The 25,145-nt window shown below is 39.4% G+C and overlaps 1 protein-coding gene across 2 annotated transcripts in view; it reads right to left on the bottom strand.

Annotated features, from left to right (window-relative positions):
• TRIO (trio Rho guanine nucleotide exchange factor) overlaps positions 1-25,145 on the bottom strand; it is a 244,668-nt gene that overhangs the window by 91,787 nt on the left and 127,736 nt on the right. For both annotated transcript variants that reach the window (XM_063400159.1, XM_063400170.1), the window contains exons 14-22: positions 22,637-22,832; positions 21,894-22,060; positions 14,797-14,916; positions 13,207-13,398; positions 12,587-12,736; positions 11,020-11,134; positions 6,269-6,384; positions 2,932-3,054; positions 12-206 (exon numbers count right to left, since the gene is read on the bottom strand). In XM_063400159.1, coding sequence (XP_063256229.1) covers positions 12-206; positions 2,932-3,054; positions 6,269-6,384; positions 11,020-11,134; positions 12,587-12,736; positions 13,207-13,398; positions 14,797-14,916; positions 21,894-22,060; positions 22,637-22,832 — 1,374 coding nt within the window. The remainder of the gene's footprint in view (positions 1-11; positions 207-2,931; positions 3,055-6,268; positions 6,385-11,019; positions 11,135-12,586; positions 12,737-13,206; positions 13,399-14,796; positions 14,917-21,893; positions 22,061-22,636; positions 22,833-25,145) is intronic.

Below are 25,145 nucleotides of genomic sequence, written 5' to 3'. Positions count from 1 at the left end.
ATTTCTCTTACCGATTTATTGGAATCGGAGGAAATACCCAGAGCTTTCTCTAAAGAGGTCCTGTATTTCTCCATGCGCAGGGAAAAGTCTCTGTACCTCTTATCCACTGCTGTGACACATTTTTTAATCTCTGTTGCATGAGCATGCCCTTTTTCACAAAAGCCATCAGCCAGCTGTATCAACAACTTCACCCTCTCTTTGGTTTGCTATGAAAACAGGAAAATATCAAACAGTTACAAGCTCTACCTGTCATGCAGGGGGTCATTTTGCTAAACTGCTACTAAGTGCAATAAGAAAAGGAACTGAAGGAACCACCTTCCTCCCTTCTCTTCCCAGAACTCCTTTAAACAAATAACTTTTACTTAATAAAAATAGCACAAGAGTAATGTAGGTTTCCTTTATTATTACATGACCAGAAGCAGATTGCTTATTTTTCTTTGAAAAATGTGCTTCATATCTAACCCGGAGATTAAATTCTGCTCAGCAAGTCTTTCAACATGGGTACTCTTGCATCAATACAAAGGCATTTTGATGCCAAAGACAGTACTTTGTCCATCACCACTGAAGCACTGGTATTGGACCTGGCCCACAGTCTCAAAAATCTTCCTCCTTTAGACACCATGAAATGCTGAGATGGAAGTAAGTCATGTTATATACTTTACTCTTTAATGGATTAAGACTACATTCTTTAATTTTTTCTGTATTACGCTTTGTTGGTACAGAGTTGTTTGAGAGATGCTAAGAGAACAAGTAGTTATCATCAAATCTGTAAGTGCTTTTCCCAAATGACAAGCTGCCCAAGACTATGCACTTTCTTTTATGTAAACCAGAAATCATCCACAATGGATGAGTTTATACATCCACCTCTCTCTCTGTCATGAGTGAAGTGTATTGTCAGAGCCTTTGCTAGCAGCGAGTTAAGCAAAATAGTCAATAAAAACTTGACTCTTACATTATTGAAAAAAATCAAGTTTGTCCTCTTTTAATTCTTTTTGTTCCCTAATGGTCCCTCACCCAATTACTTCTTTTCAGTATGGAATTAGCAAGGGCTAACATATCCTCCCAACAGGTAGCAAAATGCCAACAGAGTGATAAAAACAACTTCCTTTCAAAGGGGCACCAACGTCACCTGCAGGCTGACAGAGGAAATAAGAAGGAGCAGTAGTGCTCTGTACTGGAAGGGGTCCAGCAAATCAAAGTCTGGAGCAAAGCTCAAACAGAAGAAAATCCAGGTTTGAACATCAAAAGTGATCTCTTTTCTTTCTGGATTTTCTTTTCTCCCTTCCCACATGTCTCCTGACCAACTCCAAGTCTGTTCTGGGATGTTCCTTCAGATAAATAAACACTTGCTTACTTTCCTGGGCTCTATTATTTCTCTATGAAGATTGGAGAGCCAGAGGGAGAAAAAGGTGACAGCTTGAATAGGTGGCAAAACAAAACAGAGAGACAGACAAGGCTACAAACTCAGGTACTTCAGTCATGCACTGGTTGTCTTTCACACATGAAAACTGATAAGCCTCAGGAGTAACATCTGCATCTTTGTAAAGGCCTCCAGAGATGCAGAATTACATTGTATTGTCTGACCCAAAAAGGTTTACAGCAGAATCACAGAATACTTTAATTAAAAATGTTACCTAAAAAATAAAGCTTTGTTTTTTCTATCTTCTAATTATTGATATTAGGCTGAATACAGTTTGTTGTATTTTATATCCTAATGAACATTCAGTAATTTACAATTATGAAGATATGAAAGTGGAAATCAAAGGCCCTGAAAGGTTTGTAGGTATTGAAAACATTTTTAAGCTACCTCACTACAATTTTGTAATGAGAAATCAACAGCACATTGGGTTCATGGAGCTCCCGTAACAATGAATATCTGCTGGTTATCTTCTGGTTTATTCTATTCTAAGCAGAAATAAAGACAGAAAGCCACTGCAAGTAAACAGATCTTAATAGACACATCCTTGGGGGATTTTTTGATGGGCAGGGGGAATTCAGTTGTTTTATTTTGTTCCAAATCGTATATAATTCAACTTGTATTCAATTTATCAACAACCTGGATGAAGGAATAGAATGCACCCTTAGCAAGTTTGCTGATGATACAAAATTGGGGGGACTGGCTGTGCTGCGTCAGTGGGACCTTGAAACGCTGTGGAGTTGGGCAGAGGAATCTGATGAAGTTCAACAAGGGCAAAGGCAAGGTCCTGCAACGTGGGGGAATAAGCCCAAGTACCAGCACAGGTTGCTGGCTGATGTGCTAGGTAACAGCTCCGTGGAGAGGGAGCTGTGAGTCTTGGTGGATGAGCATGAGCCTCCAGTGCCCTCATGGCCAGCAGGGCCAGTGGTATCCCGAGGTACATCATGAAAAGTGCGGCCAGAAGGTCAAGGGAGGTGATCCTGACCCTCCACTTGACCCTAATGAGGCCACATCTGGAGTATTGTGCTCAATTCAGGTTTCTGTAGTTCAGGAAAGACAAAGAGCTAACGGAGACAGTCCAGCAGAGCAACACAAAGATGGTTTGGGAGCATCTATCTAACAAGGAGAGACTGAGGGAGCTGGGCCTGTTCAGTCTGGAGAAGAGTGAGAGGGATCTCACAAAATATAAAATATCTCAAAGGCAGCTGTCAGGAGTATGGTGCCACATTCTTCAGTGATGCCCAGTGACAGGACAAGGACTAATGGCCATAAACTACAAACACAAGAAGCTCCATCTTAACATGAGGAAGAACTATGTTGTATTGAGGGTGGCAGAGCACTGAACAGGCTGCCCAGGGATGTCGTGGAGTCTCCCTCTGTGAAGACATTCAAAACAACCCACCTGGACATATTCCTGTGCAACCTGCTCTTGGGGACCCTGCCTTGGCAGGGCAATCTCCAAAGGTTCCTTCCAACTCTAAGTATTTTGTGGTAATTCTTAAAATTTATTTTACCTTTGCTGTGATCTGAAATTCTTCATGTTCTTTTAACAATTCTTGAGTGTGCTGAATACTGGAACCAGTGGAAGTATGGGTGGATAAATAAAACTCTCCATTGTCATGAATCCATTCCAGAGCCTAAATAAAAGCATTAATGAAGTAAGAGAAAAGACAATATATTTTTGGCAATAGAAACCATCTGTAACCAGTATTTCACACATACAGTTTGGCCACAGGTGAATTTTACTCTATGTCATTTGTGGCAATCATTTGATACCTGTACAATATCAGACAGTTCATAACTCCGAAATAATTCACTTACTGTATGAAGCAATGTTTAGAAAATTAAAAATTATGTATGAATCTGAATACTTCAGGGTCTACTGCAGTCCATTATTAAACTAATTGTGTTCACAGTTTTGGTAGTATACTCCCCAGCTGAGGAAAAAGGGGAAAAAAAATCACTTTTTTGGTGCCATATGGGACAGCACTACTCAGAAATGTACATGTTCCAACTCATAAAAATGTACATAAGACCACCAGCTGTGTAGGCTAAACTTTCCAAGCGTGTAAGATTTAACTACCACTTCACTCTTTTGCTGACATGTATTCCAGTCTCACAAAGTGTGGTCTGTGCTCCTAGAAATTAACCCTGCAGCAGAGAAGGAACAGCGAGATGTCTCAGTTAAACCAATTCACAAATGTGTAAGTAGAAAAAAACAACAACGAAGAGCTGCAAACCAAGACTGTTTCCCTTCCACATCCTGGCACTTTATTTGCTCACTATTATGAAAAATGCTGATCCATGTAACTATCTATGCTTCACCCACATTACCTGCTGCCCTTTTAAGCATAACTCAGTGGTTGTGAGGAGTCCTGGAAAAAGCAACAGTTGTCTCCAACTGCTGCTCCAACAGTAAAAATCTATCTGACAACTGTTATGCAGCTCTCAATACAGGCTCCCTACAGCAGCAGGGAGATGGATGGGAGCTTAGAAACTTCTCATTTCTGATAAAGTCAATAGCAGATGTTCAAAGAGCTTTATACAGCTTGCTTAGAACCACCTTATTACTAAATGCATATGTATCTTCTGTATCTTCAGTAAATACACTAGATAAAATTTTAACACCCCAAAAGAAAAAGCAGTAGATTCCTGGTGGGTCCTCACCCTTCCCTTAAAAGAATAAACTGAAATTATGAGTGTTATCTATCCATACTAGCAAGAACAGGAAAAGATTTATCTTGATGGACAGTAGATATGTATGTTTCACACACATAACCTTACACTGAACCAGAAAATGCACCGCCTGTATTGTAATTCCAACAATGATTTAAGCTCATCAAAGCTGTGATGAAACAACGTTGTTTCCCTTGCTTCCACTTCAAATGCTTTTCCTTCTTGGTACAAAACCTGAAGTGACTAGGAAGCCGTCAAAATTCAACACCGAATGTGAATGCCAGGACGCCATTTTCCTAGTCACATACTAGTGCAGGTGCAAGCCTGCTGAAATGGGTCTATACTTTTAAAAATTGCTGATGGAAACAAACCTACAACTCTGGGACTTCTGTGAAAAAAGCAGCATTTCAACCAATCACCTCTGTGACACGCATTGTCATTCCAATGTTAATCTTCGCAAGTGAAGACTGACATGGCCAGGCACAGCATGGCTACCACTGGTATTAACAGCAACATTCAATACTTCTCGCTTTTAACTTTTTAACCTCTGCATTTTTTTAGTGGGTTCATTACACAATGCTGGAATGAATGACAAACAAAAAGCTCCCCCTCCTCAAATCACAGAATGGTTTGGATTGCAACAGAACTTAAAGACCATGTAGTTCCAATCCCCTTATCATGAGGATGAAATGTTGCCTTTTCATAACTTGCTGGCAAACCAGACTTGATCTGAATTCCTACAGTTTAGATCAGCTTTCATTTCAGCTGAGGTATCACTACAAGAACTGGAGAAATCAGTTGAGGGGTCAGGTAAGCCCTTAATTCTGAAAGGGTTTGAGAATCTAGTTTTGTCCTTGCACACTACTATGGTATCTTTTCCATCACAAGGGCATCAGGTTCTGAAAGCACAAAGAACAGGTTCCTCCAGATTCCAAAAAGACATCTAAATGAAGAGAGCAATATTTCCACTTTTTTGGCTAATCGCTGTGGAGTCCCATATATGGTTTGGTTCCCTTTGCTTTTTGATGACTGAATGGGTGATTGCTGGAAAATGGGATTTACAATGAAAATGCTGACAGATCTTTATCTCCAGTGTTTGACTGCTAGTTAGCATTCTCTATACAAAAACAAGTAGATCATGTGCTTGTCAGAGGTTTAAATTAAGGTTATTCAAAAGTGGGGCAGGGAATCGAGAGCAGAGGAGGGGGAGGGAAGGGATGGTGGTGTTGTTCTTTTAAAGAGGTATCTGACTTCAAATTCACTCCAATACATCATGCATTAATGTCTTTGTGAAAGCATGGAAGGCAGACTTGAGAATTCTTTCAAGACAGCAAACCAGACCAATAGTATTTAAACTTTTGTCTAAATTAGCTGTCAGAAAGAAATAAAAAATTAGGTTTTGAGCCCTTTAAAGAGGATCTGACTATATTTTACACTATGGGCATTGTGTCCTTTTTCAAAGAACAGGAACAGATAGCTTCCTTTCTTTGTCTTATAACCAGTTAAAAAAAAAGTAAAGAACCATCACAGATTAATCTACAGAGCACTTCTGCCTTTAACCCCCTACTTTTTTTTAAGGCATGTGTTTTGATTACTGAAGTTACTAATTAAGTTACGTGAATTACTTAATAGTTCTTTCCAGACTGATAAACTCAACAAAATACCAAGAGGTGGATCTATCACACAGGAAACCATGAAACCAAGTACACAAAGAACTGAAAAACCAAAGTTATTCACTTATTATTGTTTAATGAGTTATCCAACTTGTCAGATTTCTAGAACTGCCAATCAATTTAATTAGATATTTTTCCTCCAACATCTAAGAAAAATGCTGCTGCCTGTAATTTCCCCAGACAAATTAGGTGTGTGTGTAAAAGTTAACAAGCATAACAATTTGTCAAACACAAGCTTGCAGAAATTAGATTTGCCAGTACCAGATGAAGCTGGCAGAAGCAAAACATCACCTTTAAGTTACAACAGTTGCAGACACACTGCCACACCAAATTTAGTTGTTCTCTATTAAAGGGAAGACAAAGAATTTAATTTGCTACTTTCATCCTTCTGATGTTTTAGGCATTTGAAATACTGAAATCAATGACAGATTTGTTACTGTGAGAAGATAGAGCATGTCAGCTCTCCATCACACCACAGAGGACTTTCATATGAAACCCTCACCTGTTTGGCACTTCTTTCAAACACCACATACTGCTGACATTGATCAAGACGCCTTTTACGCATGGTCCAATAATGCAGCACACGGTTCTCCCTCTGGAAGAGTTCATTCAAGATATCTGAAAAAATGAAAACAGAGCTTATGACAACCACATTTACAGTATCACACTAAAATCAGAAAAATAAAGTACTTTACATTGTAGGATTTACTATACACTTACTCTTTCTGTTAGTCTTTGCTTTGCTTTCTTCCTGATATTAATGAAACACAGAATGTTCCTTTTCCATTACTTACAGAAGGGCTGATTAAAGAACTAGAGATGTAATTAAAACTTACTACTGACACCTTTCTTCCTCTCAAATATTTTTCACAAGGGGACTGCCACTGCTTATATCAGGATTGGAAATGTCAGCTGATAAAGATGGCACTTTATGGATCTTCCTCAGAAAGAATGAGCTTGCACAAATAATCACAACATGCCTCATATATTTCATTAATTGAAGTAAAAAAGGGGAATTTTTAATATATCAGTCTCCTGTACAGTATTTTAACAATTTAATATAGATAAACAAATGTACAACCTCAGGTCACCACAAGATGAAATGCAGCATAAGCAGACATTACATGTACAGAAACCCAAGAAATAAAAATAGGCAATTACTAAGTTTGTAATTTTCTATCGAAAAAAAAATCAAACCCAACAATACATAATTGAGTAAGCTGACTTGCTAAATATGTTCACTGAACCCTGACAGAACTTCCAGGTAATCGAATAATTAACTTTAATTTGTTATTCCTGAGTATCAGAAAACTCGCATCCAAATCCCACATGTCAAACCTTTTGAATACTTCCTAGCAAAGACCTTGTGCTTACAATATGCAGAAGACCTTATCTGAACTCTGCTTCTTTAATGCTTATGGTTTTTCCATCAAACAAAGAAATTTTAGCAGTTTCCTGTGAAGCTCACTTTACCCACTGCTGCTTTCAGAGCAGCAGCCCTACTTGTGTTTGTAGCTACTGCAAACCCAGAGGGCAAACTGAGCACAGGGGAACGGGGACACTCAATGTCTCCACCAAGTGATTCTGTTGAAATTGCAAAGAGCCAAAAGGGAGGTCCAGCAGAAGAAGAGACCACAAAAAGGCTTATTCTTTATACCAACACTTTACTTGCTTTTCTACTTATACCCAGAGCTGGCTATTTTCCATAATCTGTAACTACGAGTGGAGGCTATCAGGTGCTAGGTGTCTTAGGGTCTCTGCATTTTGCTCTCTCACTGCGCAGGTCCCCCAAGCTTTACATCCCAAAAGGTAACAACTCCAACAGTTTGACAGGGAAGCTCAAATAACAGGAAGCCTGAGGGGAAATGTATCTTTGTCTACCTCATCAGAGATCCGGGACCAAACACACCTTGTCACAGCCTCCCTGAGGATTATGAAACCTGTCTGCATCACTGCCAACATCCTCCTGCTTACAAGCACCGTATTCCCACTTGCCACAGGGTGCTGAGATCACCCAGAATTTGCTTTTGGTTGGAATGTGGTCACTGTGGCCAAGGTTTTGTTTTTTGCTGGTCAAGCTCCCCTCAAATATGCCTCAGCTGATCCATCCCTCAGCCAAGCTACGAGCTGATCTGCTGTGAGCCTCCCCTGCTTTCTCAGTTTTATTTCTGCCTTATGTCACCTCCAAAACACTTGCTCAGAGTATATGCCAGATTCTGGGAGGCAAGGAGGTGGAGTGGGTGGGACACAATTATCATTATACAATGCAACACACCCAACTGGACACACCAAATAAAAGAGACATCTTGATAGTGACGCAAGCGAAGCAGTTCTGACAAAGAGCAAGCGAGGTGAATTTAGCAAATTGGAGCAGCATTTGTTCTGTCAGGACATGATACAGATGGCAAGGCAGTGAGAGATATTTGGCTGGGCACTGTTAGTGTTAGTGCCATTAATTTCTTGGACTGACAAACAGGAGAAAATATATTCTATAAACTACTCTAAGGAAGTTATAGAACATCAATATTTAACACTAGGTTTGGAAAAGCATCTCTGTATCTCAAACCACCTGAACTACAGTCTCTGTTGTTGTCATCTACTTTGATTCCAACATTTGTTACGATTGTTCCCTAAACTTTCAGCTTCTTCTCCAGGCTCTCAGCTATCTCTGTGCATCCTGGTTCCTTCTATCAACCTACCTAAAAATATAAGCACCATTAGACAAGTTTCTGAACCACTCTCAGTCACAGCCTGTACAGCAGACAGGTAACACAGATGCACACAGACTTGGCAGCCGAAACAAAGATGAAGATGCTCTCATTTCTGAGCTTACAGGAATTGTCACCAACTCAATCCACCCACCACAGCATAGTTTTAGGCCCCAATTCCTTCCTAAATGAGACAATATTTGGGTACCCTTAACTGCATAGCAAAGAAATTATTCATGCTGATATGCAGGGACATAAGGACAGAGTTCAGTACCACTGTAATTCCTGCTCCCCATGAAGCATGTGCTTGGCTAAACTTTGCCTAGATTAAGAGCGCATTTTTCCAGATAACTTAATCTGCATCTGGGAATAAGGATCAAGAATGACACTGAATGAGGTTTTTCAAAAATGTTCCGCAGTTCTACAGAAACTCAAGGGTTACTCAAGTTTTTAAGGCATTAATTTATAAACTAGATACTGATTGCAGTCTGCCAGTTTCAAGCATACATCTGAGTTGTTGCTCTATTAGAATGTATGTAACCTCTCACTAAAATGAGTAAACACCCTTTTTTTTCTCAATTTAGAAAAGAGGTGAAAGACCTTTTTTTTCTTGACATGCATATTTGAACAGAAAGAACAGAGTGAACTTTTGTATCATTTGGTCAGCTACCACCATACCACTGAGACCTAACAGGAATGAGTCCCCATTAGTTCTATCTTAACTCATGCTTAATTCTCAGAAGCATATATTACATGGTTTATGGGGGGAAAAGCAACAGCTATTTTTTTCTTCTTGGGGATTTTTGCTGGGTTTTTTGTTGCTTTTTAAACATGTATCACTCATTCAGAATTTTAAATGTATGCAGAACATGCATAACACTGTCGTTCTGGTATGTAATTATTACTCTTAAGGATATTAGTAGAGACCTTGCTATTGTTTCCTCATATGAGCACACTTACCCTTCTCAGAATGACTGTTCCTATAAAATCAAATTTTAAAAAATTTTATTTAATACTAACTAAGTGAGGTATCTACAACTTCCTGCTTGCTTCTGCTCTATGACAAATGTCACCTTCAGTTATTGATACTGCTGGCATTTGTGCTGAGATCTTGTTTTGTACAATTCTATAAATGTTGAGGACAGAGGAAAAACAACCCTTTGTTGTAGCTCTAAACACTCAAAGTTTGAACTGCCACAATCCAATTATTTCCTTAAGAGTGAAAATATGGCCAATATCCTATTCTCTTTCCAGCAGAAAAAGTTCATTACAGGAGGATCTTCAACTTGAGTATCGTCAGACTTTGACTTGAGTACTGTCAGTAAATTTACTGGGTAATTTTAACATGAACTGTTTTCCCCTTGTAGTAGTTAAAGTGAAGCAGTGAACATGTCCTTTTCTAATAGAGTCATCAAGTAAATTAGAGCGGAAGTGACCTCTGGAGGCCAACTGTTTCAATCTCCTCTTCTAAGCAGGACTAACTTCAAAGTTTTTCAGAGGCTTGTTCAACTAAGTTTTAAAAATTCTTAGGGGTACAGATTCTACTACCTCTCTGGGCTACCTGCTCTAATCCATCTTGCTGTAACACTTTCTCCCATTCAGAATTTTTCTTGCTGCAACTTCTTCTCTGGAGCTATTGCCATGTTCCTCTTGAGTCTGGCTACATGATATGCATAACTCCCCTTTGGGTAGGTGCAAACAGCATTTAATTAGAAATTAGACTTCTCTGGTTTTGAGACCATGGCATGGCCTGAGTATTCAGTCACAGCTTCAAAATGCACAGAGCAGAATATGACTGGTAATTAAATTATTAAAATGCAGTATTAACTTCTGAATCTCTCTGATCTCTGTTCTGCTACCACACCCATCAGTTATGCATAACCTATTAATTTTTGCACTTTTGTCCCTCAAAGCCCTACAGATCTCTCTCTCCCCATTCCCTAGAGGGCTTATTACACCTTAAAGCTGTACTACGTATTATTAATCTTAGCAAAAGCCAAGTCTCATGTGGTAGCTCTTTCCAGCTTCACCTCAGCTACCTGTCTACACATCCAGTTTTAACACGATGTAAATTACCCCATGCTTCATGAAGTTCCTCAGCACCGATTCAAACTATCTGAAGAGCTCAAGGGCATCGTACAAGCCATAATCTCATATCACTCTGGCAGTCCCAGGGAACTTGCAGAATGTATGACACCAACACACTGAATATGCTTACACTGATCAGCTCCCATTTGGCTTCAGACCAAACATTTTCATGTGGAAGTTTATTACCTCATTGTCTCAATAAAAGCTGCACATTTGAGTCTCAGATAGAAAGAAGATTAGGTCTAAGTAACAGATAAGAGAATTCCAAGCAACTTTATTTGAGTATAAGAGACTTTGAAGACTGCCAGCTCCTTCAAAGTGTGCAAGCAATTTGTTCCCCGCTAAGCCTGACAGAAATATTTCCACTTGGGCAGGCTTCACTACCCCATCACCACACATACCACAGCACACGACGATCACATTCTTGTGAGAAGGGAGAGAACAAGAATCCCCTTACTTTTCACTTGTTGTTCAGGTGCTTTGATGTGTGTCACCATCCCTGGCATGTTGACACTGTTCCTGTGCAGGTATTTCAGGAAGACATCAGCATTCCTCCGAGCCAATGTGCAGGCCTAGAGAGTCAGAGGTACAATGTTATTTGAAGACATACAAATACACATGCAGAAGAGATTAAAGATCTTCCTAACCCCCTTTTTTTTACATTTGTCACCCTCTTCAGTTTTGGAAAGCATTGCATGTTAATTCTTTCTACAAGTAAGCTAAGCCAGCCCAACTATTAAAATAGATTTTCTGCCAGATAGCAGTTACACCTTACCTGGCAGAGAAAAAAAAAAGCCATATAAACAACGCCAAATAAAATTCTGTTCCTTTTTTCTGAAGAACCTGAAAAGTGATTACTTGCTCTAGGGCTTTCAGCATGACTCAGAACTCACAGAGAAGTTTGTTTAGTGTGTGTGCCATGTGCCATCTGAAGTTGCTTACTGCTCAAACAGTGCACATGCTTATGTACACACCTGCAATTCCAAAACATCCATTAGTACTTTGAACAGAAAGTGAATGCTCTGCTGAAGTGAAACCAAAACCGCTAAAATAGTAATACCTGCTCTTAAAATATTAAGGCAAGGCCTTGAGAGCTTTCAGTCCTTGCCACTATATTGCAAACACTCAGCTCAGCTGTCATCTTCATCTTAACATACAACAAATAGTACATACGGGCTGGCTGCCTCATTTTTAACATGCAAATTATGGAATGCTACTTTAAAAGGTTAGATAAAGGTACCAAAGACACTAAGTCATTTCTCATCCTATTCTAAAACAAAGATTAGTAATTCATGCCAGCTGCGGAAGGATCTATTAGGCTGTATACTTTGAGTTCTGTTAATATGTTTTTGAGTGTTGTAATCTGTGTAATGAGAACAAAAAGGTTTTTAACAAAAATTTTATTCTTTTCGTAGTCTTTCATGGTGATGCTAGAAAATGCCTTTTATAAGTTAGTTACACTGCTCTGCAAGCACATGCTACACATTTAATTCAGTATGATCAATGATCTTCACAAGGACACTAGCTGGAACAAAAATCTTTGATTTATCTGAAGACTATTACACAAAACCCAACTACTCCCAGATGCTTGTCTAGCAATTTCCTCCTTCCGTACTCCTCTGTAGTCCCAGTGCATGTGAGAGCTGCTCTGATGCACAGGCAGCAATGGCACTGTGTGACTTTCACTTCTCTCCCAAAGCAGCAACCTTTAAGCATTCTTTAGAGTGACAGTTGCTCAAAGCAGTGACTTCCAATTCCTCTTCAGTCACACTGGGAGATCTGACATCTACTGAAGTTCAACAAGAAATGTATTTATAAAACTGGCTACCATTTTATGCACTTGGCAGTATTCTCTTAATCACTGTCAGAAGCAGTTAACACTCCACTTCCCACATCTCTGCAGCTGGGGACATACCTGTTGTTTGGAACAGGCTGTTGCTTTCCACAGCACGTCAGCACTGTAAGAGCTGTTTGCCTGCATGCTTCCCAAGACACAGGAGACCGCATGAAGTCCCCAACCCTACCTTTAGAAACGCTTCCTTCTGCTCCAGGTGTTTGCTTATCATGGGAGTCACGTGATCTGTTTCAGAGTTGGGACCCAGTTTGTCTGCTCCCCCACACCAATCTTCTTCTCGCTTATACTCTTGCTCCAGGCTTTCCAGCACACTGCACACCTTTCAGGAAAAAGGAGACCAATTCAGTAAGGCAAAAAATCAAAATTCAGGCCTCAAAGAAAGAAAACCAATCTACGCCTTACATATACCCCCTAGCATCTGACACATTTCAACTGGGACTTAAGGCAACAAACTTTGGCTGTAGGTTTGCAAGCACTGGCCTGCTTATGTGGAATTGCTCAGAGGCTGTCCCTAAAATTGTTCAGCTTTCTCAGCCTCTGTGACTGCATAGTTCTGGATGGGTTTAAGTTACCACTACAGAGGAGGCAACCTTGCCAACCTCCCCTCAAACTTTTCTGTGGACAAGCAGATTAAGCTGATTTTTCTCTGACTCCCACACAAAAACCAAAATTAGCCATCAAATGAGTCAATATAACCAAACCTCATCAACCACTTTTTCAGGTAAAGCTGTTTTATGCCACACTAAGGAATTAACCAAGGCAGACACAGATCATGTAGCATTTCTGTACCTGTTCAGAAGTTTTGTAGAAGGCAACAGAGGCATTCACAAGCTTGAGACGGTCCTCCATCTTCAGCATCAGCTGTTGCCAGTGGGAAGCGACCTTCTCTGCACACTCCCGGATCATGTCCATATCGTAGTGATTAGCCTGCAGCATTGCCTCTGCCTTCTGCTGAACCTGCAGGGCACTTTGATGTGTTTTCTGACAAGAGGTGAAAAGTCAAGAGTTCAGTGGAGCACTTCAGTTCATTTACTTGGAGACTTCAGAGGCTCACATTTCCACTGTGTCAATGACACTTCCATACATGCACAAACACCCACCAACTAAAAATGAGTGTCTGATACTAGTTACTATGTGACTTCACTATACAAATACAAAGGAAATAAATCCTGTAGAGATTTATGATCAAACCATCACTAAATAGCAGTTCTTAACAAATAACTGTAACTGTATAGTGTTAAGTCACATGTGATGTATCTATGCTGCATTATACGTCTTGCTGTAGTTAGGAATTTCAGTTTGATTTTTCTTTCCCTTCACAGTGAGAAAAAAGAAGATGACAAAAATATATCTTATTTTGGCAATCTTTACAGCTTTAACTTCAGTCTTTTGCACATCAGTAGTGAGCAAAGAAACATGCAGGTGTGCAGGCCAGTAAAAAAAGATAACTATCTATTGACTGTAAGCAAATTTTCTAACTGTATTTCTCTGTGCAGAAATACCTGCCTAAAACCAAGTAATATAAAAATATTAAGGGGTTAAATACCACTAATTCTTATTATATCTGAGTAAAGACTGACCTAGGAAACACAGATTTTTAAGCTTCCCCAAAATTTATTCTTAAATTGACAAACCTAGAGGTCTCATGATTTTTATACTTGACAGTTATCAAAGCTCTCAAAATGAGGGTGCACATAGTGCAAATTGTAATTAAAAAAAGAAAAAAAATCAAGAGAGGGGAAGCGTAAAACTCTACCAAACAGGAAACAAACATTAAAGAGCTACTGCAAGGCAGAGTACTTCTGAAAGTAGTCTACCCAAACAATCATAATATTGCTAATATTGTCACTAAGCTACTCAGTAGTGCATGTAAATGCATAATACTGCACTTCACTCAGTCTTAAGAACCCTGACTATTTTTTTGCAGCAATATGACCAATCTGGTAAATTTAGTTTGAAGCTGTGGCAGGGGGACTGACAAACCACCAAATACGAGTTTCAGGGAAACCCACTCTCAAACAAAAATAGAAACATTAAAGGATGACCTCAGAATACACAAACCTGCTGCTTCCTGGTCCATTTATTCTTAATTTTTTTACATTTGTCATTCTAGGAAAGGAGTAACAAATGAAAACACTGTTTTCAGCAAAATTGCCGTGAACAGCTATCACTTTACAAAGATGCAAAAAGGCACTGAACAGACGTTCACCTGGAACTGCAGCTTCGAAGTAAGTAAGAACAAAAACCATTTTCTCAGTAATTGTTTTCGTCTCTTTGCCATGAGTTCAACAGCTTTTCCTAAACTGAAAATAGCATCCAAGAGTGCTGTTTACAGAGAACTGTAAACACAAGGCTATGCTTACTGAAATGTGCTTTTACCTCTATTGCATGTTGAAACTGCTCATGCTCCCTCTGTAACTGCTCTGCCTCCTGCAAAGAGCTAGCAGTGATAAGCCCAGCATTTAACATTGACTCTCCATTTCGGATCCAGCCCAAAACCTGCAAAAGAGAAGAGCATGAAATAAACAATTCCACTGCCGACCAGCAAAAAAGCACCACTGTAGGGGCAAAAACATTTAGGGTCACATTAGCACTGCAATTTGTAAGTAAATAATTTGTTAATTACAAACTACGGTGAATGCTATATTGAGTAAGCACCGTGAATGACATTCACCACAATTTCACTGAGCTAACAACTCACAGCTTGCAGTCAACTGCTACATGCTTGTGGTTTCAGTTCATACTCTGAAAAAGGTTGTGCTCCTGACTACTCTTTCTGTCACCTGAAAAGTTGGAACAAGTTACAAGCAATAACTGCCTAAAAGCCAGTATCAGTAATGTAAATTGAGGATATACAGCATAGTAAAAAGTATGCACATAATTTTGAGCAGTAATGTTCAGAAAAATGTGATCATTGAGCATCCTCCTAACTGCTTGAAGATTTTAATTCTTCAGAATGTGCTTTATTTGACATGTCCAGAGAGGCTGGGCAGAAGCTTCAGGAGGCCACCTTACACACTCCTTATCAACAGAAAGAACATGCAACTTTTTAGACCCTCCCAAAAAAAAAAAAAAGAAAAAAAGGACATTTTCTCCCTCTTTGTATCAGCTTTGTTCTTTCCCCTCTCCTCTCTCCATCAGGAACATCATCTGATTCCCTCCTTTAGGTTCCTCTTATCTTGTTGACCACAGCCTCTTCAACCTCTCCCACATGAAGCCTTATTTTCATAGACCACACCGCTCTTTTGTGAGCTCTCTCCAACTGGTAACCATGACTCATCATAATTTTTCAAATACTGAGTAAAATGGGACATAATTCAGGTTATTCAGTGTCATCTGTACTTTTCTATGGAACTGCTGTCCAGCCAGTAATTACCCCTGTATTCATTCAGCTGATTATTCTTTCCAGTACATCATGCCCTGTATTTTTCACTATTAAAACTCATATCTTTCTTAAAGCACAATTCTCCCATACATCAAGATAATTCTGAACTGCCACCCAGTATATTCTGATGAACTCAAACCTCTTTTCCAGCTTCTTCTGCTTTTAACTTCAAATTTATTAGCATAATTTCTAATAGGTAGATTTTCTGACTGAGAATATGAACTAGTATCCAAACACATACAAATATATTTTTTCATTTTTGAATCTGTTTTCCAATCACTGTGACTCTTAAAAACTTTTGTTACTGAGTATGCTTTTTCAGCAAGTTATCGTTCTTGGTAATGTAGTCTCGTATGACATTCTCATAGTAAGTTAGGGCCAGACAGATTGAGCTACACTACTTTAAAAGCTTTGATACTGCTTTTCCACCCCTCCTAGAAGAGCTGTTACCTTGTCAGAAAAAAAAAAAGGGGGTTTATCAATGGAAAGCTATGAATAATTAACCTGTGTTAGCCTTTTCTCCTTCTGTCACTGTTCAAGTTTAATGATCTACTTGTTTCAGTATTTTTGCTGGAGACTCTGTTAAACTAGCTGACCTATAATCCTCCCTTGGCTAGTCCTTTTCCACTTTTGAGAAGTGGATGGTTGAGTTTCAGCCTCCAAAATCTCATCCAATCTTCTGATGTTTGGAAACAATAAGCACTAATGTCTATGACATTATTTCAGGCAGTTTTCTAGGTTTTTCCAGAGTTAATTTCTTTAGGCCCAGTTGATTTGAACTTCACCAGTTTTTCTAACTTTTTCCTGCTAATTGATTTTAGACCTTTAACCACTGTTAATAAATATATTAACTACCAAATCAGTTACCTCTTAACACTAAATATTCTCATCTAGTGATCCACACATGACACTACCAATTAAAGCATTAATGCACTAAGTAATCAGGATGATGGCACTTGCAGACTGGAAACATGGGCAGAACCCAAGAAGATGATCTATTAAAACACAGTTCCTCAAAAACTGAAAGGCACATGTGGGTCTACATCCAAAGTACACTCTAACATGTCTGACAGCTTGAAGTAACTGAGGTCTAGTCATCCTGACACAACATCCATTCCCTCAAATCTGCACTACAACCTCACCCCCTGACTTACAATTACCCAGATTGTGACATTGTTGTATTATTAATGCAGTTTTTGCCATTTCTGTCTGCACAATGAATAGCTAACAGGTTTTTTTTTCACCCTGATAGCAGGTATTTGATTCTCCTATATAAATTCTGGAAGTCTGTAGAAAAAATAAGTCTACAATGTAGAAGGGAGAGCATGCCAGATGTGTAACTGGGTGCACATCCTGGTCCTCTGGGGAGAAAGCACTGGGTCAGGTGCAGCCTTGCAAGCAGTGCAAAGATGACTCCAGCTTTGGAACAATCTCTCGTACTGCAAAGGTGACACCCAGCTGCAGATCCCAGCCTGGGGACACACAAAAGAGACCATGAAAGAAGCTGGGAGTTCCTAAGTTGATAAGGCACCTGGGGGTTTTTAACACTCAAAGGAGAAAGCATGGGTAAGCCTCAGGAGCAAGAAAAAGGGCAGCTTCAGAGGGAAGCAGATGAGTCCAACAGACTGGAGACAGAAACTATACATGGACAAATACATTGTCTGCAAGAACACAGAGGTAGATCATTTTTTAAAATTCCTTTTTTATTTTTATTTTTATTTTGTCCTACAAAAAAAATCTTCTAGGCTTCTTCTCTACCTTAAAAAGTAGTTCTTCCAGGTATGGTGTAACAAAACACACCTTTTTAGGGTTCTTAAACATCTGGCCTTCTTCAGAGAATTTTAATGAAGGAGAATGCTTAGCAGCACCAATTGAAAGCTCCTCTTGACTTGGCATCCCATTATTTACAGCAGCAACAGCTAGAACAGAACATGCCATTTCAAACACAAAGACTTGCCCTCCTGCTTGGTGCAGGTCAGGGTGCACAAGCTGGTGAAACTCACAGGAGGAAATCTGCCAGCAGTACTCTCCCCTTCCCTCTGCTCTGACTCAAGGGAAAATATAAGCATTAGGCACCAGGGAGCCGGTTCTCCTTCCAAGGGTGCTGCCTTCAGGGTTTGTTGGCATGCCTCTATGTTCCCACTACCTCTCTGAGTGGATCACAAACCCCATCTTTCTCCTCACAGTCTTCAATGACTAAAAAAGCATCAGTAGAGAATCAGCAAAGGTGTGGAAAAGAGACAAAATTTGGGTCACTTGAGACACTTGAGAAGGTCACACAGGTAGATCTGTAGCTACATGCTTGATTTAGGATTAGCTTCTTGGACAGATTTTTGACTGCAACTAAACATGATCACAAGACAACCTGCTTCAGTCTGCTTGCCTTAGCTATGTTTTCATATCCATATGGCACTACATGGAGTGCCAGGATACCCTTCCTGAGTAGTATTTTGGGATAGTCAGAGCTTAAGCACCAAGAGATCAAGCTCAAGCACTAAAAGATCTGCTAGTGAAAACACAAAGCAGCTCAAGGTACTCTTGAGGGCTGAAGTATCTGTACACCATTGTACATATATGAATGCATCTTTATATATCTAAGAACATACTGTTCATATCTTGATCAGAATAGCAGAAAATATTGCAGTGAAAAGGCTTACTGAGCATACTGAAACCAATTGGATTGGGTTTGGAGTTTGGTAGGGATTTTGACCTTAAGCAGAGCAAAGCATTGATTCTACAATGTGAGTATGTGGGAGTGATTGTAGCAGTAAGTAATCCAACAGCTGTATGTCAGGTGATTAATAAAGAAGGTTTGTCTGGCAAACATGTAGCTGGAGTTCTGGATGAGACAGACATTCTCACAAATGTTACTCTGCCTCCACCTACTCATATGTCCTTGCCCTGTAAAAAAGTGGTCACATTTTCCTTTCCACGTTGTTTTCCTCACATACAGTCCCTTTTATTTCAGTCAGCATTCTCTTCCCCCTATCTTCCATGAGTTTTCTACACTGTAATTTTTCATCTGGTTTTGCCCTTTCTGCACCTATTACATATCAAGTTGACAAGCAAATTCTTTTGCAGAATTTCTTTAAACCTCTGTTTGTCTTCTGGCTCTTCTGCTTCCTCCTAGTCCTGAGGCTTGATATACAAAACTTCAATGCCACAAAGCAGAACTGTACAATAGTTAAGGAAGAAGCAATACTGAATGTTTCTGTCCACTCTCTGTGCTTATTTGATAAAAATTCACTAAGCACCAGGTTTCACTACCTAGTATGAAAGAGAATCTTTGGAAGTATTTGTCTAAATTCCTGCAGTGTTCCAGTCTAACCTCTTCACATGACTACAAGCTACATATTTTTATGTATTTTATATAAATATTTGTGTGTGCACGCGTGTGCATGTGCATGTGTGTGAAAATACAACAGCAGTAATGCTGCTTCGGCAGGAAGAATTTAAATGGAAATACTGTTAGGATTCTTACTATGGAGACAGTACCCATCTACATAATAAATGTACTTACACTCAGTTCATCGACAATAAATCTAACAGAAGATCACAGTAATTGAAGAGGAAACCCATGTGTTCACTGCTTCAGGCAACCAAACACAAACAAAACAGAAGGAAGAGGAGGTTTACCACTTCATTTTACTCCCAGTTAAAGCACCTACTGTGACCTGCTGACCTATAAAGTTTTTCCCAGTGCAGAAGAGACAGGACAAGATCATGCTTCCTTAATCATGCTAATAAAAATCAAATAAATCAGATGTAGTTTTCTGAAAAGGCAATTGAAATCACAAAACTGTTACTAGTCTCAAAGCATTCCAAAGGGCTCAAAAGAAATCCTATGAGACAATGTATTAACATTCAGATTGAGTTCCATTCAATTTTCAGGCCTCAGGCTGGGCAAGTATTGCAGGTGAATCTGTACAGTAAAATCTGGAAAAGTAATACATGAACCTTCTGTCAGCTACATGTTCATGTATGATTGTCTGAAAATTCACACATATCGTGGCATTTAATGCAACATAAAATCCCACTTGACAGAAATGTTCTAGAAATACAAAATCAAATATGCTTTTGTCTTCCAAATCCCAGTCTACTAAGAAAAGACAGTTGGCTATGTTAGTGTACTACCTATACCTTTATTGTAAGATAAACTTTTCCAGTACTTTCTTAAAAACCTAAATTTTAGCTTCAGTTTCAGTCAGGGCTACCAGTGATTTGAGAAAGCTAGAAATTTCTTATAGAATGATCTACACATCAAATAGCAAGTGCAATAGGGGTATTCCCCTAGGATCTATGATGTTCATCATCTGCCTGTTTCTGCCACAATACAGAACATTTGTTTCAAACACAGGTTTTAAACATGTGTCTTTTTTGTAACATTTAACTTGCATACAAACCAAGCTAGTGGACCAAAGCACTGACTTTATTGTGGGAGTATGCAATATAAATAACTGTTCAGTGTCACTTTGAAATATCACCAAAGTACTATATCCTGTTCTTTTACTGAATACTATTTCAGTATCATGGAAATTAACAATTTTCTCTACTTACTAACCCATCACACCCAAACCCACTGACATACCATAAAGGGATGAGAGTGCCTCAGCTGGCATTATTTCTTTTAATTTTTTCCTTCCTTAGCAGATGTGCACTCTTCTCCTTCATCCTCAAGATAAAATGCAACTGAGTACAGAAACTATCCTGATCTGCAACAACTTTATCTCAACCATTACCCATGTGAAAGGAGGAATTTGCAATTTGCATTTACCAAGATGAGTAAGTGCTAAGGCAGATACAGCACAGTTCAGTAGAGTATGCAAAGCCTTGAAATAGAACATCAGATATTTGACTGATGCTTATACTGCACTAACAGCAGACAACTATCAGTTTTCTGCATTCCTTTAACTCAAGACCACACAGAAAATTAGAATCTGTTGCTGTACAGCAACCAACCATTGCCTGAAAATACTTTGGGAACCTTCTATTCATCTCTCCTAGTCCTAGCTGGACACCTTTCATATTACTTTGCAATTTGGGAGTTGTCATTCAGTCTCATTATGGGCCACAGTAATACAACAGACTACAGCAAACTTCCGTGATGCTGCCAAGTATGAGCAAGATAAAAAACTCTTATCTTTTCTAGTGTCTTGCTTCCTTTTTAAACTTTTACCTACTTCAGTGGCTTTGCCCACATCTCAAATTCACCAAAGATTAAGGTGTTTACCAGGTGAAGACCTCAAAACTTGCCACTTTGTTGCCAGGGGAAGCAAAACTTCATTTTTCTTCTGGAGGAAAATAAACTACGTTGATATTATGTTATCACTACTTGTAGGTGTTTCAAACAATAGACCCAGAACTATTAGGTCTGTGTGTAGGGACTATGACTGAGCATTACTGTCCATCACCATACAGATGGTAAAAGCATGAGTTTAACATTAGCTCAAATCATTCTATATTTCAAATTACTTGACTTGTATCTACAGAATATCAGAATCACTGGGGTTTGAAAGAACCTCTACAACTATCAAGTCCAAGTGTTAACCCAGCACTGCCAAGTCCACCACTAAAGCACGTGTCTCAGTGTCTCATCTACATGTCTTTTAAATATCTTCAAGGATGGTGCTCCATCAATCACGTTTCAGTGCTTAAAAGCCCATTCTGCGAAGAATTTTTTCGTGATGACTAACCTAAACCTCCTCTGACACAACTTGAGGACTTTCCTTCTTGTCCTATCACTTGTTATGTGGGTAAATAATCCAACCCCTACTTTTATACACCCTCCTATCAGGTAGTTGCAGACAGTGATAAGGTCTCCCTGAAACTCCTTTACTCCAGGCTAAACATCCCCAGCTCTCTCAGCTGTTCCCATGGGGCTTGTGCTCTAGATCCATGCAAGGTGATGACTGATCCATGACTGGTGATGCAAGTTAAAAAAATGCACTTCATGCTAACAGAGGATGAAGTTTCTCAGGTGCTCCCTGAGAAAGTCCTCCCCTGCTCCCAACGAAAGACTTCATGCAGCAGGAGGTTGTTTTTGGGAGCAGAGGTCTTGGGGTGGCACAGCTGCCAGGATGGGGGGCCGTACCTGCTTGACCTCTGCCTGCAGGTGACGCAGCTGCACGCACTGCTCCAGGTGCTTGCGGTGCTGCTCCGCTGCCACGTCCAGCTCCTGCTGCTTCTCGTGCAGGAACTCCAGCAGGTCCTGCACGCGGGTGGCCATGTCCACGTCTCTGTCACAAAGCAGCTCCACACCTGCACGGACGGCCCGTTAGGAATGACTTGCAAAGCTTCCCAAGACAAACAGCCTGTTTCCACTGTTTCACACTCAATTTCCTAGCTCCTTCTCCAAGTTCAACCTAATAACCTAATCCTTGGAGCATTTACTTACACAAGCATAGGGGTTTGCACTCTTATGAAGTGCAATATGGGGTTTTATTTTAAGTCTGCTACTTACCCTATGCGACCATATACAGTGAAAAATATCAAATGAAGGGGCATAAGGAACAAACCAGGTAGACATTACTTGAAAGCTGAAAATCTTTGCTTGACTGCATTGATCTGACTACCTATAAAACTGTCATTCCCTCATTTACTCTAATTTTACTGACTTTCTGAATGAAATCTCTTTCTTTAAAAACTAAACACCTTCAGGTGTTACCAACTCTGATGACATTATGTGCTGTAGTATCAGTATATTCTTGAAGGAGTCCACCTGTCTCCAGTCTACAGTTAAAACAGCATCCCTGTTATTTTCACACACGCCATGGAGAGACAACTGGATAATTCTTAGAAAGCCACTCCTGGAATAGCATGAAGGAGCCATCTTACCGGATGCCTGCACTTCGTTGACATACTGCAGCAGATCCTGCCCTTGATGGATGACATCAAAGGTCAAGTTATTCATGGTCAGGGCTTTGTCTGCATGATGCTGGAGCCTCTGTTCTGCTATTGTAAGATCTTCAGTGTCAAAGTCATTCATCTGCTGAGAGAGCTCATCATTCCAAGACTCAAGGTCTGAAATTATCTGAGGGAAAAAGGAAGGAGACTGTGTTCAATTACCCATTACACAACAGAAAAGAGTTAATTTCCAATGTTGCACTGATGATTGAGGTGGGGAAATCAAGTTGCTCATTGTTGACTGACATCACTGATAAAATGTGACATAGTTCAGATAGAGGCTGTCTTAGCATGGGTTTTAAATTTTGGCAAACAATCCAAAAGAACCTTTTTGAGAACTGCTACAGTTATTCAACCAGTGCTTGCAACACTGCCTTATTGAAGGTACTCCATCAACACTTGTGAAACAGATGAAGTTAACACGTTTTTCTCTCCACTTTTAAAGGAAAATGTGAATCTGGAACATCTTTTTAATTCTTTAGACTGCACCAAGTAATAATTCACATATCAACAGCCAGCTTATCTCACATCATGCCAATCTTGAGCCCTTTTACAACAAAGCCAGCTCTACCTTTCTGTGGGCAGGAAGCATCAGGCCACGTGCACCTTTGACTTCTGCCAGACAACTGAGAAGCACTCATCACAAAAGGCTTGGTACTCAGTAAATCCAGCAAAACCAAAAAGCATACTTTATTACAATATTACTGCAATGTCAGAACTAAATTTGCTGGTTGATATTTTTTGGCTACACTTCAGTTTTCACATTTTAATTCTGGATTTTATTCTTCACCGTAGAATGCCCAAAGAAAGGTAGCTAAATAAGTTTGGGGGTTTTTTAACACATGTATCACAACAATAAGTTCCCCTTGTCTGTCCACACAAGTGTATTGTCCAAATCATATTGCAAAGCCTATCGGAAATGCAAAATATTCCTTTTAATTAGGATACAAAACTGGTTTTAAGGCTAATACACTGTTTACAATCCTCATTACTAAAGGGTTGAGTTCCTATGGCACAGATTTGATGCATCAGTTACTTCAGAAAAGTCTAACACACTTATTCCTCAAGCCAATAATCAATTTTTTTTCTGGACTTTCTAGCACAGTTTTGGCACTAACTGGTGCAGTTCATCGAGAAAGCAAAATTATAGGCATCAAGAAACAAGTGTGGCTTATTTCCAGTGTTCTACGATTTCAGGTGTGGGTCAAACTCATGTGAATGGTGTTAAATGAGAGGGAAGTACCTATTTATGCAGCAAGACACAACAAAAAGAGGACCTGACTTCACGAACATTAGCAATGAAGTATCTAAATGCATAACTATTTAACCAAAGTCATTTGTTGTCAGCAAAAGAAAGATGCCACTACCACTTTTCAAGTGGCTGTAATAGCTCCAAAGTTAGTAAGACAGTTAAATGACCACAGAAATTCCAGGAAAACAGGTCTTCTAGAAAAAATGCAGGACTGGGGAGATAGAAAAGTTATATCATTTGAATAAAGCTTCTGTAGTTTGCTACAATCTCTCATTGAAGGCTTTTTTCCATTCTGCTCACATGATGCTATAAAAAATGGACACATCAAGCAATTATTATTAAAATTGTGGCACCAGTGAGTTACTTCCTCTTTTAAAGGTGTTCTGCAAAAAATTCTACTTGATTCACCAAGTATTTGAGTTTTACACCATGTCATAATGGGAGATACCAAACAATTAATGTAGCTATTAGCAATCCCTAAACCTGCTCAGCTACCTCTGCTGAAGTGAAAACAGGCAGAAACTCAAGTGTCAGGGGTAACAATGAAAATAGAAAGCCTGATGACCAAAGTATTCAGGAAGATAGACAGGACAAGGCTTTTAGCCATTGCTTGAAGCTCCTTTCCTCTTCCATGTGCTCTAAACATCACACAGTCTAATTAGGCATTATGAGTGGTTTCCCCTCTAAACACACAAACAGGCTTCACCTCCCACAAAATCCTTAACAAGTTCCCTTCATTTCCTTTTTACTTGATGCATACCCAACATGTTTTATCACCTTCCTCTGCCCTTCATGTTAAGTGACTTGAAATTTTCAAGAAATTTTAGGTTTTCCTGACAGTCCAGCCGGAGAAATTGCTTACTTTCAGCTACCCCACTTTTCTGCTATTGCGCATCTCAGCTTTGCTCTTCCCAGCTTCTCTCTGAAACTCTGTGTTCCTTTATGATTAAAAGCAGTGGAGATAATTTAATGTTTGTTTCTTCATCCCCTGCACTAGGTAAGTTCTAAGAAAAGAGATTTACCATCTTATTATCATCCAGGTCAGTTAACAACATTCAAAAGTTAACTTGAAGAAATATCTGTAGTTGGACTTTGTCAAACAGAAATCTGAGCATTAAAAAAATGGTTGCAAAACTCCACCATCAAAGCACCATCCTTCCCCATCTTTCTAAATACCATCATACAAAG

The sequence above is a fragment of the Prinia subflava genome, chromosome 1 (assembly GCF_021018805.1).
Source record: "Prinia subflava isolate CZ2003 ecotype Zambia chromosome 1, Cam_Psub_1.2, whole genome shotgun sequence".
Taxonomy (NCBI): domain Eukaryota; kingdom Metazoa; phylum Chordata; class Aves; order Passeriformes; family Cisticolidae; genus Prinia; species Prinia subflava.
This window is presented reverse-complemented; position numbering and strand designations above follow the sequence as displayed.